The sequence below is a fragment of the Leucoraja erinacea genome, chromosome 42, assembly GCF_028641065.1.
Source record: "Leucoraja erinacea ecotype New England chromosome 42, Leri_hhj_1, whole genome shotgun sequence".
Classification (NCBI taxonomy): Eukaryota; Metazoa; Chordata; class Chondrichthyes; order Rajiformes; family Rajidae; genus Leucoraja; species Leucoraja erinaceus.
Window position 1 is genome coordinate 2,201,735 of NC_073418.1, and position 17,500 is coordinate 2,219,234.

The 17,500-nt window shown below is 47.9% G+C and overlaps 1 protein-coding gene across 2 annotated transcripts in view; it reads left to right on the top strand.

Annotated features, from left to right (window-relative positions):
- Positions 1-17,038, top strand: part of LOC129714848 (taperin-like) — a 42,470-nt gene extending 25,432 nt beyond the window's left edge. The window contains exons 2-4 of one of the 2 annotated variants that reach the window (XR_008726419.1): positions 9,768-9,990; positions 13,301-14,786; positions 14,843-17,038. Coding sequence is in view for 1 of the 2 variants with exons in the window: in XM_055664680.1 (XP_055520655.1) it covers positions 9,768-9,990; positions 13,301-13,317 (240 nt within the window). In the remaining variant the exon portion in view is untranslated. Of the gene's footprint in view, positions 1-9,767; positions 9,991-13,300 lie in introns of both variants that reach the window. The other variant, XM_055664680.1, reaches the window with a different exon arrangement.
- Positions 17,039-17,500: the final 462 nt, after the last annotated feature.

Genomic DNA, 17,500 nt, shown 5'->3' on the forward strand with positions numbered 1-17,500 from the left:
TATATGAGATTCCAGCCGAATGGGCTGTTGTGGTGCTTTGCCTTTCCATATATGAGTCTGCAAGGATGGTAAAAGAGCTGATTGTGAAAGGGTTGCAGGATGACGCAAGGGTTTCTGTGCCAGAGGTTGACATTTATAGATGAGTTGGTGGATAGGAATGCAACTTTTGCTGTTGTTGCACTGGCTTGCAGGCGAGAGTCTTGTCTAGTGACACATCAGTCACAGAACACAGAACAGGAAAGCACAGGAACAGGCCTTCAGCCCACAATGTCCTTGCCGAACATAATCTTAGGTGAAACTAATCCCTTCTACGTACTTTAGTTTAGTTTATCAGTTTAGTTTAGAGATACAGCACGGAAACAGGCCCTTCGGCCCACTGAGTCCGCACCGACCATCTATCCCAGCACATCAACACAATCCTACACACACTAGGGACAATTTACACTCATACAAAGTATACAAACCTAAGTCAATTAGCCTACAAACATGTGCATCTTATATTGTGGGAGGAAACCGATCTTGGAGAAAACTCACGGGGAGAACGTACAAACTCCGTAAAGACAGCACCCGTAGTCGGGATTGAACCCGGGTCTCTGGCGCTGCAAGCACTGTAAGGCAGCAACTCTACCGCTGCACCACCATGCCACCCTTTATTCTTTATCAGAGTCATCAAGTCAGAGTGATGCAGTGTGGCAACAGGCCCTTCGGCCCAACTCGCCCATACCGGCCAATAATGTCCCAGCCACACTAGTCCCACTTGCCTGCGCTTGGTCCATATCCCTCCAAACCTGTCCTATCCATGTACCTGTCTAACTGTTTCTTAAACAATGGGATAGTCCCAGGCTCAACTACCTCCTCTGGCAGCCACCCACCACCGTTTGTGTGAAAAGGTTACCCCTCGGATTCCTATTAAATCTTTTCCCCTTCACTTTGAACCAATGTCCTGTGGTCCTCGATTTCCCTACTCTGGGCAAAACTCTGTGCATCTACCCGATCTATTCCTCTATAAGATCACCCCTCATCCTCCTGGGCTCCATGGAATAGAGACCCAGCCTACTCAACCTCTCTCTATAGCTCACACCCTCTAGTCCTGGCAACATCCTTGTAAATCTGTTCTGAACCCTTTCAAGCTTGACAATATCTTTCCTATAACATGATGCCAGGAGGTGAACACAATATTCTAAATACGGTCTCACCAACGTCTGATACAACTGCAACATGACCTCCCAACTTCTATACTCAATACTCTGACTGATGAAGGCCAAAGTGCCAAAAGCTTTTTTGACCGCCTTATCTACTTGCGACTCGACCTTCAAGGAACCATGCACCTGTACCCCCCTGCTCTACAACACTACCCAGATGCCTTTACTGTGTAGGTCCTGCCCTTGTTCGACATCCCAAAATGCAACACCGCACACTTCTCTGTATTACATTCCATCAGCCATTCCTCCGCCCACCTGGCCAATCGATCCATATCCTGCTGTAATCGTTCACAACCATCTTCACTATCTGCAAAACCACTAACTTTTGTATCATCAACAAACTCGCTAATCTTGCCCTGTATGTTCTCATTCAAATCATTGATGTAGATGACAAACAGTAACGGGCCCAGCACCGAACCCAGAGGCACACCACTAGTCACAGGCCTCCAGTCTGAGAAGCAACATTCCACCATCACCCTCTGCTTCCTTCCATGGAGCCAATATGCTATCCTTTCATTTGGGATCTCGTTGGATCCCATGCGATCTAACATTCCAGAGCAGCCTACCATGCGGAACCTTGTCGAACACCTTACTGAAGTCCAAATACACAACATCCATAGCTCTGCCTTCATCAACTTTTTTGGTCTTGTCTTCAAAAAATTCAATCAGATTTGTGAGACACGAACTTCCACGTACAAAACCATGCTAACTATCCCTAATCAGCCCTTACCCGTCCAAATGCCTGTATATCCAATCCCTCAGAATACTCTCCAGTAACTTACCAACTCCAGATGTTAAGCTCATCGGCCTATAGTTCCCAGCATTTTCCCTGCAGCCCTTCTTGTAAAGGGGCACAACATTTGCCACCCTCCAGTCTTCTGGCACGTCTCCTGTATTTAAGGACGACTCGTAAATTTTTAACCAGGGCTCCCGCAATTTCCTCCCTAGTTTCCCACAATGTCCTCGGATATATCAGATCAGGCCCTGGAGATTTGTCTACCTTCAACAGTAAGTACCTTCAGTACTTCTTCGACAGTAACCCTGACTGCTTTCAAGACACTTCCAGTGACTGCTCCAATTTCCTCCATCCTACTGTCTTTCCCCTCGCTAAATACAGAGGAGAAATACTCATTTTGGACCTTGCCCATCTCCTGTGGCTCCACACAGATGCCTGAGTGGTCCCACTCCCTCTCTAGTTCCCCTTTTCCACCATGTATAAATACAATCTTTTGGGATTGTCCTTAATGCTACCCACCAGAGCTTTCCCCTGGCCTCTTTTTGCCCTTCTGATTTCTGATGGGAGGAGACAGCTCGAGGGTTAAGGAAGGGGAGGAGACAGCAAGGGCTAGCAAAATTGAGAGAATTCAACGTTAATGCCATCAGGATGCAAGCTGCCCAGGCGGAATATGAGGTGCTGTTCCTCCAATTTCCGGTGTTGCTCACTCTGGCAATGAAGGAGACCCAGGACAGAGAGGTCGGATTGGGAATGGGAGGGGGAGTTGAAGTGCTGAGCCACCGGGAGTTCAGGTAGGTTATTGCGGACTGAGCGGAGGTGTTCGGCGAAATGATCGCCCAACCGCCGCTTAGTCTCCCCGATGTAAATCAGCTGACATCTAGAGCAGCGGATGCAGTAGATGAGGTTGGAGGAGATACAGGTGAACCTTTGTCGCACCTGGAACGACTGCTTGGGACCTTGAATGGAGTCAAGGGGGGAGGGGAAGGGACAGGTGTTGCATTTCTTGCGGTTGCAACGGAAAGTGCACGGAGAGGGGGTGGTACGGGAAGGAAGGGAAGAATTGACAAGGGAGTTGCGGAGGGTGTGGTCTTTGCGGAAGGCAGACATGGGGGGAGATGGGAAGATGTGGCAAGTGGTAGGGTCACGTTGGAGGTGGCGGAAATGGCGGAGGATTATGTGTTGTATTTGCCGGGTGGTGGGGTGAAAGGTGAGGACCAGGGGGACTCTGCCCTTGTTGCGAGTGCAGGGATGGGGAGAGCAGTGTTGCGGGGTATGGATGAGACCCTGGTGCGAGCCTCATATATGGTGGCGGAGGGGAATCCCCGTTCCTGAAGAACGAGGGCATTTCCAACTTCATATATTTCCTCCCCCCTTATCAGATCCTGACACCATTTCTTTTCAGAGTACTGTTGCACCTTATACTTGTAGTAAGTCGATAAATGCAGTCCACGTCTTTTGGAAGTGGTCTGATTTGCCTGCAAGGAGGAGTCTCTTATCTTCCTGGTTATAATGTTTCAAACATGTTTGAAATCCACATATTTAATGTTGGTATTGGAGCGTTCTTCAAGAATTTAAGTATAATCTTTTTTCCCATTATTAGCCCATAATTAAATAGATTCTTTTGAAACACATTTAGTTCAGGGCTGCCTTCCATTGTTCCAAAGATAATCCATTTAGGTTTTGGTATCGGTTTTATTTTGAATAATTTTGTGAAGATTTCAAAGATTTCAGTCCAAAATTTTTGGATTTTTATACAAAAAACAAATGCTCCAGTCAACTTGAACGTGACCTTCTCTCATACCCTCAAAGTTGGCCTTACCCCATCTGAGCATTTTAACACGTGGACCCTCACCGTCCCTATCCATAACTATCTTAAACCTAATCAAACTGTGGTCACTGGTCCCAAAAGGCTCCTCCACACACACTTCATGAACTTGCCCTTCCCAATTTCCCAATACTAGATCCAGCACTTCCCTCTCATGTGTGGGGGCCTCCATGCTTAAGATCACTTGTAATTTCAATAATTATTGGATCAAGCGCGGACCCGTTGGGTCCCGTTCCTCCAACGCAATATTCGCCAAAACTGCGTAGGCGCGACTGCCACGTTCAAAGTTGTGCCATTGAGAGCAGAAATACAGTTAAAGTTAATAAATTGAATAGAGGACCCGTGGAGCCATTTGTAAAATGGAACAGAACTTGCCCGTGGAGCCGCTGGGTTCCCGTTGGGAGGCCAGGCAAGTACACAAGCCTCCCCACAACTGCGCAGGAGCGGCCGGCAAGTGGGGGCGCTTTAATTTAACTTTAAAATGTCAAGAACTTCACATAACTTGGACTCCTGAGAGTTCCCATCAAACGGAACCTTTGATGGGAAGGAAATCAAAGATTGACACCAGACTTTGATGAGGCCACGTTTCGAATACTGTGTTCAGGTTTGGTCACCCTGTTATAGCATAGCCGGAAAGGGTGCAGAGAAGATTTACAAGGATATTGCCAGGACTCGAGGGCCTGGGCTATAGGGGGAGGTTGAGCAGGCTCGGACTCTAGTCCTCAGAGCACAGGAGGATGCAGGGGTGATCTTATAGAGGTGTACGATCATGAGGGGAATAGATAATTGCCCAACGCATCACCGGTTCCACGCTCCCCTCCATTGAGTCTGTCCAAAGCAAGCGCTGTCTGCGGAGGGCGCTCAGCATCGCCAAGGACTGCTCTCACCCCAACCATGGACTGTTTACCCTCCTACCATCCGGGAGGCGCTACAGGTCTCTCCGTTGCCGAACCAGCAGGTCGAGGAACAGCTTCTTTCCGGCGGCTGTCACTCTACTCAACAACGTACCTCGGTGACTGCCAATCACCACCACCCCCCCCCCCCCCCCCCCCCCCCCCGGACACTTATTATTATTTTTTTTTTTTTTAATTCAAATCGTTTGCTATGTCGCTCTTCAAGGGAGATGCTAAATGCATTTCATTGTCTCTGTACTGTACACTGACAATGACAATTAAAATTGAATCTGAATCTGAATCTGAATGTCTTTTGCCCAGAGTACAGGAATCAAGGATATGTTTAAGGTGATGGGGGGGGGGGGGGGGGGGGGAAGGGTTTAATGAGAACCTGCGGGGCAACATTTTTACACAAAGGGCGGTGAGGTGTATGGAACAAGCTGCCTGAGGAGGTATTGAGTCGGGTACTATCACAACTTTTAAAGAGCATTTGGACCGACACATGGATAGGATGGGTTTAGAGGGGTATGGACCAAATGTAGCCAGGTTGGAATTACGTAGAATGGAACAGCGTGCTGGTTGGCATGGGCAAGTTGGGCCGAAGTGCCTGTGGCCACGCTGTTTGCCTCTCTACCCCTTCCATTCTGAGCACAAGTGTTGAGCAGTTACTGCTGGCAGTCTGCGGGAGAATGAGAAGAATCCTCCACTGCTCCAGGCTGTGGCTGGCAGTGTTTGGAGTGTTGAACATCAACAATGACGACCTGTTTCTCTGCATATTTACGTTTGCAACAGGATTCAAGCAGGTTTATCCTGATAGACAAATTGATCAAGGACTCTGTTGTTTCTTCACTTGCTAGAGGGAGTTCCACTCTGGGGTCATGATACACCGGCCATTCATTTTCTGGGAGTTTAGTATCGAGCTTCGTTTAGTCTAGAGATACAGGGCAGAAACAGGCTCTTCAGCCTGTCCTTGTACACTAGCATTATCCTACACACTAGGGACATAGAAACATAGAAACATAGAAAATAGGTGCAGGAGGTGCTTCGAGCCTGCACCGCCATTCAATATGATCATGGCTGATCATCCAACTCAGTATCCCATACCTGCCTTTTCTCCATACCCCTGATCCCTCTAGCCACAAGGGCCACACCTACCTCCCTCTTAAATATAGCCAATGAACTGGCCTCAACTACCTTCTGTGGCAGAGAATTCCAGAGATTCACCACTCTCTGCGTGAAAAATGTTCTTCTCATCTCGGTTCTAAAGGATTTCCCCCTTATCCTTAAGCTGTGACCCCTTGTTCTGGACTTCCCCAACATCGGGAACAATCTTCCTGCATCTAGCCTGTCCAACCCCTTAAGAATTTTGTACGTTTCTATAAGATCCCCCCTCAATCTCCAAAATTCTAGCGCGTACAAGCCGAGTCTATCCAGTCTTTCTTCATAAGAAAGTCCTGACATCCCAGGAATCATTCTGGTGAACCTTCTCTGCACTCCCTCTATGGCAAGAATGTCCTTCCTCAGATTTGGAGACCAAAACTGTACGCAATACTCCAGGTGTGGTCTCACCAAGACCCTGTACAACTGCAGTAGAACCTCCCTGCTCAGTAGTACAATTTACAATTTTTACTGAAGCCAATCAACCTACAAACCTGCACGTTTTTGGATTGTGGGAGGAAACCCCACGCGGTCACAGGGAGAACGTGCAAACTTCACACAGACAGCACCTGTGGTCAGGATCGAACCCGGGTCCCTGGAGCCCACCGAGTCCAAGTCGACCATCGATCACCCAATCGCACTAGTTCCATATAGAAATAAGGAACTGCAGATGCTGGTTTAGCAAGGAAAGACAAAGTGCTGGAGTATCTCAGCGGGTCAGGCAGCAACTCTGGAGAACTTAATTAGGTAACGCATTGGGTCTGAAGAAGGGTCCCAGCCTGAAATGCCACCGATCCATGGCCTCCAGAGATGCTGCCTGCCGCACTAGTTCCATGTAGAGCCACTTTCACTTGATGGCTAAAAAATTCCTTCAGCGACGAAATATCACAGAATACCTAAGATGGACACAAAGTGCTGGAGATACTCAGCGGGTCAGGCGGCATCTTTGGAGAAAAAGGATGGGTGATGTTTCGGGTGGGGACTTTTCTTCAGACTATCTCTTGCATCACCATGAATGTTCGATCGTGCTTTACGCTGATGTTTTTTGTACACACATTAATTTCATTTTCACTATCTTGTAGAATTTAAATTTAATTTATGTATGTAGTGAATGTGTTTTGTGGAAGGTAGACACACATTGCTGGAGTAATTCAGCGGGACAGGCAGCATCTATGGGGGGAAGGAATGGGTGACGTTTCCGGTTGTAACCCCTCTTCAGACTGACTGACGTTTGTTTGTGTATTTGTCCACATCTGTGTGCCTGTAATCCTGCAAGCAAGATTCTCATTGTACCTGTACCCCAGTGGGCCTGACTGACAATCTATATCATTGGTATCGGCTTGTACTCGCTAGAATTTAGAAGATTGAGGGGGGGGTCTTATAGAAACTCACAAAATTTTTAAGGGGTTGGACAGGCTAGATGCAGGAAGATTGTTCCCGATGTTGGGGAAGTCCAGAACAAGGGGTCACACAGTTTAAGGATAAGGGGGAAATCTTTTAGGACCAAGATGAGAAAACCATTTTTCACACAGAGAGTGGTGAATCTGTGGAATTCTCTGCCACAGAAGGTAGTTGAGGCCACAGTTCATTGGCTATATTTAAGAGGGAGTTAGATGTGGCCCTTGTGGCTAAAGAGAGAAGGCAGGTACAGGATACTGAGTTGGATGATCAGCCATGATCATATAGAATGGCGGTGCAGGCTCGAAGGGCCGAATGGCCTACTCCTGCACCTATTGTCTATGTTTCTATGGAGATCCTTGGACTATCTTTAATCTGACTTTACTGGACTTTATCCTTGCACTAAACGTTATTCCCTTTTTCCTGAACCTGGACGGGTTGAGTGTAATCATGTATCGTCTTTTCATTGACTGGATCGCAGGTAACAAAAAAGCATTTCATTGTACCTCGGTACACGTGACAATAAACTAAACTAAACAGGTACATAGTTCCCTGGAAGTGGTATCACAGGGAGATAGGGTGGTTAAAAATGTTTTAGCCATACAGGGCTTGATCAGTCAGAGTATTGAGTTGGGAGATCATGTTGCACATATATAACGGTGAGGCTGCATTTAGAGTATTGTCTTTAGTTTTAGTCACTATGTTGTCAAGTTGCAAAGGGTGCAGAGAGGATTTACAAGGATGTTGCCAGGATTCGAGGGCCTGAGCTGTAGCAAGAAGTGGAGCAGGCTAGGACTCTCTCTATTCCTTGGAGCGCAGGAGGATAAGGGGCGATCTATATAGTGAGGAATAGGTCGGCTATACATACAGTATAATATAGATAAATGTGAGGATATCCACTTTGGTGGCAAAAACAAGGGGGCAGATTATTATCTCAATGGGGTTAGGTTAGGTAAGGGGGAGGTGCAGTGAGACCTGGGTGTCCTTGTACACCGGTCACTGAAAGTTGGCTTACAGGTACAGCAGGCAGTGAAGAAATCTAATGGGATGTTGGCCTTTATAACAAGAGGATTTCAGTATAGGAGTAAAGAGGTTCTTCTGCAGTTGTATAGGGCTCTGGTGAGACCACATCTGGAGTATTGTGTACAGTTTTGGTCTCCTAATTTGAGGAAGGACATCCTTGTGATTGAGGCAGTGCAGCGTAGGTTCACGAGATTGATCCCTGGGATGGCGGGACTGTCATATGAGGAAAGATTGAAAAGACTAGGCTTGTATTCACTGGAGTTTAGAAGGATGAGGGGATATCTTATAGAAACATATAAAATTATAAAAGGACTGGACAAGCTAGATGCAGGAAAATTGTTCCCAATGTTGGGCGAGTCCAGAACCAGGGCCCACAGTCTTAGAATAAAGGGGAGGTCATTTAAGACTGAGGTGAGAAAAAACTTTTTCACCCAGAGAATTGTGAATTTGTGGAATTCCCTGCCACAGAGGGCAGTAGAGGCCTAGTCACTGGATGGATTTAAGAGAGAGTTAGATAGAGCTCTAGGGGCTAGTGGAGTCAAGGGATATGGGGAGAAGGCAGGCACGGGTTATTGATAGGGGGCGATCAGCCATGATCACAATGAATGGCGATGCTGGCTCGAAGGGCCGAATGGCCTCCTCCTGCACCTATTTTTTATGTTTCTATGTCTCTTGCCCAGAATAGTGGAATCGAGAACCAAAGGACAGGTTTAAGGTGAGGTGGCAAAGATTTAATATGAATCTGAGTGGTCACTTTTTCACACAAAGTGCGGCAGGTGAATGGAATGAGCTACTGGAGAAGGTAGTTGAAGCAGGTACTATCGCAACATGTAAGAAACAATTAGACAGGTACATGGATTGGAGGTTACACAAAAAAGCTGGAGAAATTCAGCGGGTGCAGCAGCATCTATGGAGCGAAGGAAATAGGCAACGTTTCGGGCCGAAACCCTTCTTCAGAACGTTTCGGCCCGAAACGTTGCCTATTTCCTTCGCTCCATAGATGCTGCTGCACCTGCTGAGTTTCTCCAGCTTTTTTGTGTAACCTTCGATTCTCCAGCATCTGCAGTTCCCTCTTAAACACATGGATTGGACGTGAATATGGGGCAACACCAGGCAGGTGGTACGAGTGTAGATGGGGCATGTTGGCTGGTGTGTGCAAGATAGGCCGAAGGGCCTATTTCCATGCTATAGGACCATGTGACAATAAACTAAATTAAAAGGCCTGTCTTTGACTTGAAGATAGACACAAAAAGCCGTAGTAACTCAACGTGTCAGACAGCATCTCTGGAGAAAGGGAGTAGGTGACGTTTCAGGTCGAGACCCTTCTTCACTTTGACTTGGTTCGACCTTGTGAGGAAGACTCCTGGGGTGGGGGCTATGATCTCCAGGGGTAGACCATCTAGGCTGCTGTCTCTAGTAGTCTGGGCTCATGGCTGGAGCAGTCAGTCTGAGCACAGACCATATTGGGGGTAGGTTGGCAGTGTTCCCACCCTCTCCCTTACACTCTCCCCTCATGTTCCCCCTCGCTACAGCTGAACATCTCCTTTAACGACGGTGAGCTGGAGTCGACGTTTGAGTACCCGTCGGAGCTGGCGCAGTTGGCCGAGTTTGGGGCGGAGGAGGAGGAGGTGTCGTCGCCGCTGGCCCGCGAGCCCGAGGAGGAGGAGGAGGAGGACGAGGCACCCATCTCTCGCCTGGAGGTGCCCGGCTCGCCCTTGGTGGGCAGGGCCATCCGCAGGAAGCCACTTCTCGTAGGTACGAGGCCCAGCGAGGTCCGAGTGTCCCTGCCTGGCCCCTGCCCCCACCAGGATGTGTCCTGGACTGAATGGCCCAGCCCAGACCCCACTAGAACAGTGTTCACCCCCCTATGACCGCCCCCCCCCATCCAAACCTGTCCGTCCCCCCCCCCCCCCATCCAAACCGATCCGTCCCCCGCCCAATCATCAGTACCCCCCCCACCCCCAGGCCCAAAATGGTGTGTGTGTGTCCCACCCAAAACTGCCCAAATGTCTGTCATGGTACCTGTCCCACCGACCTCCTCCGGAAGCTCATTCATAGAAACATAGAAAATAGGTTGAGGAGTAGGCCATTCGGCCCTTCGAGCCTGCACCGCCATTCAATATGACCATGGCTGATCATCCAACTCAGTATCCCATCCCTGCCTTCTCTCCATACTCCCTGATCCCTTTAGCCACAAGGGCCACATCTACCTCCCTCTTAAATATAGCCAATGAACTGTGGCCTCAACTAGCTTCTGTGGCAGAGAATTCCACAGATTCACCACTCTCTGTGTGAAAAATGTTTTTCTCATCTCGGTCCCTCTTATCCTTAAACTGTGACCCCTAGTCCTGGACTTCCCCAACATCGGGAACAATCTTCCTGCATCCAGCCTGTCCAAACCCTTAAGAATTTTGTAAGTTTCTATAAGATCCCCCCTCAATCTTCTAAATTCTAGCGAGTACAAGCCGAGTCTATCCAGTCTTTCTTCATATGGAAGTCCTGCCATTCCATACATCCACCACCCTCTGACTTCTTCCTATCGAGTCCACACACAAGTTTAGAAGTTGTTCCGCCGGAGCCGAACACGCGACGTGTATCCTCTTTCCTTGACCCCACCCTCTAACTGAAAAGGTTGCCTCTTAAATCTTCATATCTTAAATCTTCCCCCCCCCCCCCCCCCCCCCCCCCCCCCCCCCCCCCCACTCCCCTCCTATGTGCTTTGTTTCTTTCTTGAGCCCCTACTCTGGGAAATTACTCTATCTACCCTATCTAATCCCTCAAGATTGTATCCACTGCTATAAGATCACCTTAAACCTATGTCCACTGGTTTTTGATTCCCCTCCTCCGGGTAAAAGACTCGTCCTGTACACCCACCACTGAAAATAGTTGCTGCTCATGTTCCTGTATTGCCCCCACACACTTGAAACCTATGTCCTCTGGGTCTTGGTTACCCTACTATGAGGTAAGATCTGTGCCTCTATGTATTCCCTTCATGCTCATATACTGTGGGTGTGTACTTTGTATGCTCTGGGTAATACATAGTGCACCCACGCTATCTATTCCCTCCTGGTCCCAACCTGCCTCAACTACCCCCTCCGGCAGCTCGTTCCGTACACCCACCGTATCACTCTTGCCGAAGATACAAAGTGTTGGAGTAACTCAGCGGGACAGGCAGCATCTCTGGAGAGAAGGAATGAGTGACGTCAGACTTCAGTCTGAAGAAAGGCCTCGACCCGAAACGTCACCCATTCCTTCTCTCCAGAGATGCTGCCTGTCCTGCTGAGTTATTCCAGCATTTTGTGTCTTCCTTTGATTTAAACCAGCATCTGCAGTTCTTCAATTTCAATTCAATTTTTCAATTTAAAAACTTTATTGGCATGATAAAAAGACATTGTTATATTGCCCAAGTATAAAACATGACATACATATTTGAAATGCATGTATAAATACAGGTATACAGTGTATGGATAGGTATGTCTCTGTACATACATGCATATTTATTTTACTTTTCTTTTTCATCGGTTGGAGCTGCATACTAAACCTCGTTGCACTGACGTGCAATGGCAATAAAATATTTTATTATTATTATTATAAACTTGCAATAGGCCTATAGCCCTTTATTGATTGCTACACGTTCTTGTAGCAGTAAGCAGTACAACACAATAACAAGTTTAGCAATTCAATATTAATTTCTTAGTGTTAGTCAATGTCGATTAGTGTGTGCATAAATGTGTGCATGTTGGTCATTCACCGTCTCTCACGTTATGGCATGCTGTTACGTATTGTGCACCAAGAAAGTAGGCATGCAGGTGCAGCAGGCAGTGAAGAAAGCGAATGGTATGTTAGCTTTCATAGCAAAAGGATTTGAGTATAGGAGCAGGGAGGTTCTACTGCAGTTGTACAGGGTCTTGGTGAGACCACACCTGGAGTATTGCGTACAGTTTTGGTCTCCAAATCTGAGGAAGGACATTATTGCCATAGAGGGAGTACAGATAAGGTTCACCAGACTGATTCCTGGGATGTCAGGACTTTCACATGAAGAAAGACTGGATAAACTCGGCTTGTACTCGCTAGAATTTAGAAGATTGAGGGGGGATCTTATAGAAACTTACAACATTCTTAAGGGGTTGGACAGGCTAGATGCAGGAAGATTGTTCCCGATGTTAGGGAAGTCCAGGACAAGGGGTCACAGCTTAAGGATAAGGGGGAAATCCTTTAAAACCGAGATAAGAAGAACTTTTTTCACACAGAGAGTGGTGAATCTCTGGAACTCTCTGCCACACAGGGTAGTCGATGCCAGTTCATTGGCTATATTTAAGAGGGAGTTAGATGTGGCCCTTGTGGCTAAGGGGATCAGAGGGTGTGGAGAGAAGGCAGGTACGGGATACTGAGTTGGATGATCAGCCATGATCATATTGAATGGCGGTGCAGGCTCGAAGGGCCGAATGGCCTACTCCTGCACCTAATTTCTATGTTTCTATGTTTCTATGTTTCTAAGATGTGCCGTATTTCCTTCGCCAAGGATTATTCTTAGTTTTGATGTATCATCTAGCTCAAGTCAGGGGTTGCCACACTGAGTTTGTCAGTATGCTTTCCTTGTTTTGTCAATTTTTTTGCATTTTAGGAGGAAGTCCTTTAAACTTTCTTTACTCAGAGAGTGGTAGCGGTGTGGAATGAGCTTCCAGTGGAAGTGGTGGAGGCAGGTTCATTGGCATCATTTAAAAATAAATTGGATAGGCATATGGATGAGAAGGGAATGGAGGGTTATGGTATGAGTGCAGGCAGGTGGGACTAAGGGGGGAAAAAAAAAAATTGTTCGGCACGGACTTGTAGGGCCGAGATGGCCTGTTTCCGTGCTGTAATTGTTATATGGTTATATGGTTATAAGTGCATCTCTGTTTCAACCTCATCTGTCAAACAGTGGCCGCATATTCTGTTTCTCTTGGTTGCTAGAATCTCTTCTGTCTTCCTTTTTCAACTGCCAAATAGTGGTCACTTAGCCTGTATTTGGTGAGGGTCCGTCTGTGCTCTATGTCTCTAATTCTTTCTTGCCTTTTCTCCACAGACGAGAATTGCAGGTGATGTCCACACCGATCTCCGCTTTAGTCCTGCCTGCTGCCAGGGGGACCACTTACCTCAAGGGGACAGATGTTGGGAGGGGGAGCACGTGGACTTTCCTCCCCCTTCACCTTTGCTGCTGCTGGAGACGACTCTTTGAGCCCACGCTCTCAAGAAAGGTTCTTAACCACGGGACGTCTTTTCAAGACGGCACAACTCCTCCAGGCCCAAGTGAAACTCGCGTCCGCAGCAAGAGCGACAAACCTTTCCCTCGGACGATTGAGGGACCACCGTGCCATGCGTTTCCCTCGAAACATTCGCTCCAAGCAGAATCTCCCAAATGCCAATTCCTTGCCACAGCTTTGCGCAGCCTGGGTTATTTGAATTTCTTCAGGAACGATCGGCTTCTGCAAAGAAGGACAGACAGTTGTCACGACGATTGATGCCAGCGAGGGGATTCGGCGGTATTTATTCCCCTGTGATATTGTGCGTGTGTGTGTGTGTGTGTGCGTATGTGTGGCTGGAGGCAATTACTGTATTGTGACATGCGGGCGTAGGATTAGCAGACCCTTCCCGCAAAGGGGTAGCTTCCTCCCCAGCGCCTTTTGGGGGTAGGGATGACGTCAGTGGCAGGAGTGAGATGAAGATGACAATTATCTCTGCTTTTGGTTCGGTGGAGAGTGGAGAGGAATGAGAGGAGGTTGGTTGGGGTCCTGGGACCATTTTCCGACGGAGGTGCAGGGTGATTTTTTTTTCTGGATTCCCCGTGAGGGCCTGTTTGAGAGGGACCAACATGGAGCTCCAAACACCAACACCAACTGCGGCCCCCCAAGAGGACAATTGGGTCCATGGCGGACACACCAAGAAGATGATTTGGTGCATGGTGGACCTCCCCAAGATGATTATCTCAATAGGTACACAAAAAAGCCAGAGAAACTCAGCGGGTGCAGCAGCATCTATGGAGCAAAGGAAATAGGCAACGTTTCGGGCCCAAACCCTTCTTCAGACTTGCTTTTTTGTGTACCTTCGATTTTCCAGCATCTGCACTTCCTTCTTGAACAACATGATTATCTCCATGGTGGACCTCCCCAAGAAGATGATTTGATGCATGGTGGACTTCCCCAAGAGGATCAGGCCAACAGTAGATCTCCCCAACAAGATTACTTGGTCCCTGATGGGCCTTCCCAAGATGATCAGGTACATGGTAGACCTCCACCTGAAGATTAATTGGTCGATGATGTATCTCCCTGAGAAGATCAGCTCCATGTTGGGCCACCCCAAGAGAACGATCAGGCTTGGTTCTTGGTTCTTGGTTTCTTGGTCCTCCAAAACATTCCAAATGGAATTTAAACTGGAGGTGGTGGAGGGAGGACTTAAGCCAGAAAGGGTTATTGGGAAGAAAGAGCTACTTTAAATTTAGTTGCATCTGGTTGGGTAACTATAGTTGGGTGGAGATTATTCCATGCTTTAATTGTGCGGGGGAAGAACGAATTGTTGTACACATCTGTCTTTGTAGCTGGGATCACAAATTGGATCGAATCTCGGGGAGGCTCATGGTGAACCTCCCCGAGAATGATCGGGCCAATGCTGGACCTCCTCAAGAAGATGATCAGCTCCATGGCGGATCGCCTGAAGAAGAATCAATTAGACCATGGTAGACCTCCCCCGAGAGAATGCCCAGGCCCACAGTGGGAGGGCCATGAGTGAAGAGAGCTCTCTGCAGACACGTGCCTGAATGCGTGAGCAAAACACAAACTTCTGGAGGAACTCAGCAGGTCGGGCAGCATCTGCGGAGGGAAATGGACATTTTGGGGTCAGACAGATAAAGGGCCCTGACAAACTTCCCCCCCGCCCCCCCCACCCATTCCCTCCACAGATGTTGCCCGACCCGCTGAGTTCCTCCAACACTTTGTGGCCTATTGCTCAAAATTACAGCATCCACCATCGCTTGTCCCTCCACTGTCTGACGACTTGTTCTCCAACCTTTCGCCAACAGCTCACCGCAAGCAAACCTTCGCCAAATCACCTCAATCTCTTGCCTCGCTATCTGACGGTGCTGGTTCAGCTTGTAACCTCATTCCTCCTCCCTTCTCCCTCTCCCTCTCTCTGTGCACGACAGCATGCTATGGTTTGTGGGGAAAGCTATTAGCAGCATGGTTAGAGAGAGAAGGATCACCTGGCTTCTTGACTGTGTTTGCCTGAGATGGATGGATATCAACAGGGAACAAAACAAAATAGAAACATAGAAAATAGGTGCAGGAATAGGCCATTTGGCCCTTTGAGCCTGCACCGCCATTCAATATGATCATGGCTGATCACCCAACTCAGTATCCCATCCCTGCCTTCTCTCCATACCCCCTGATGCCTTTAGCCACAAGGGCCACATCTAACTCCCTCTTAAATATAGCCAATGAACTGGCATCAAATACCTTCTGTGGCAGAGAGTTCCACAGATTCACCACTCTCTGTGTAAAAAATGATTTTCTAATCTCGGTCCTAAAAGACTTCCCTCTTATCCTTAAACTGTGACCCCTTGTTCTGGACTTCCCCAACATCGGGAATAATCTTCCTGCATCTAGCCTGTCCAACCCCTTAAGAATTTTGTATGTTTCTATAAGATCCCCCCTCAATCTTCTAAATTCTAGCGAGTACAAACCGAGTCTATCCAGTCTTTCTTCATATGAAAGTCCTGCCATTCCCAGGAATCAGTCTGGTGAACCTTCTCTGTACTCCCTCTATGGCAAGAATGTCTTTCCTCAGATTAGGAGACCAAAACTGTACGCAATCCTCCAGGTGTGGTCTCACCAAGACCCTGTACAACTGCAGTAGAACCTCCCTGCTCTTACACTCAAATCCTTTTGCTATGATCACCTGGCTTCTTGACTGCGTTTGCCTGAGATGCAGGACGGATATCAACAGGGAACAACACAAGATGCTGGAGTAACTCAGCTGGACAGGCAACATCCACAGAGAGAAGGAATGGGAATCGGAAACATCGTCCATTCCTTCTCTCCAGAGATGCTGCCTGCCTCACTGAGTTACTCCAGCATTCTGCGTCTATCTTCGGTGTAAACCACCATCTGCAGACCCTTCCCACACATTTCGTCAACAGGGGCGAAAATGTGTTTCTCTGACTCAGGAATTCTCCCCCACTCCCCGAAAATTGCAGCATCCCTTCCGGCAAATCAGCGATTTGTGTCCCTGTTTGTATTTCACCCCAAATCCCTCTTCCAATAATTCGAACAGCAGTAGGAGCCGTCCATGAGATCGTACTGGGAGGTTAACTTCATGGTGAACATCCCCAAGAAGATGAAATAGTGCATGGTGGATTCTGACCGCCCCTCTGGTTGAGAGTGGCCGCCATCAACCTCCGCGCGTGTTGAGTAGATTCCGGAATCTTCCGTGACTGCTCGGTGGGGGAGGTAGGGGGCATGGTGGGCTGAAACCCCAGCATCCCAATCCGAAAGTGATGTTTCAGGTCTTGCAGCCCATTTGCAGTCTTCCAATCCATTCCTGGCATTCCCGACTCCTGGTTTACAAGCTGTTATGTTTTTATATGTGTTTTTACAATTGTGTTAGCCATAGTGGACTTTGTACAAGTATATTGTGTGTGTGTGTGTGTGTGCGTGTTTTGATATGAGTTTTGTATGGACAGTTTGACATTGCACGCCAGCACCTCTCTCTCACCTTCCGCCTCCTTGGAAGTGTATTCACACAAAAACCTCAATAAAATTTTGTAACTGGCTCCAAGGCTACGGATGTTGTGAAGCTGAATCTTTGTCACCGGTGGATAGACAGCGAATACGGGCACAAAATGGCGGAGCATCTCTGGAGAGAAGGAATGGGTGACGTTTCGGGTCGAGACCCTTTCATAGCAAAAGGATTTGAGTATAGGAGCAGGGAGGTTCTACTGCAGTTGTACAGGGTCTTGGTTCAGATTCAGATTCAGATTCAGATTCAGATTCAATTTTAATTGTCATTGTCAGTGTACAGTACAGAGACAACGAAATGCATTTAGCATCTCCCTTGAAGAGCGACATAGCAAACGATTTGAATTAAAAAAAAATAAATAAAAAAATAACAATAAGTGTCCGGGGGGGGGGGGGGGGGGGGTGATTGGCAGTCACCGAGGTACGTTGTTTAGTAGAGTGACAGCCGCCGGAAAGAAGCTGTTCCTCGACCTGCTGGTTCGGCAACGGAGAGACCT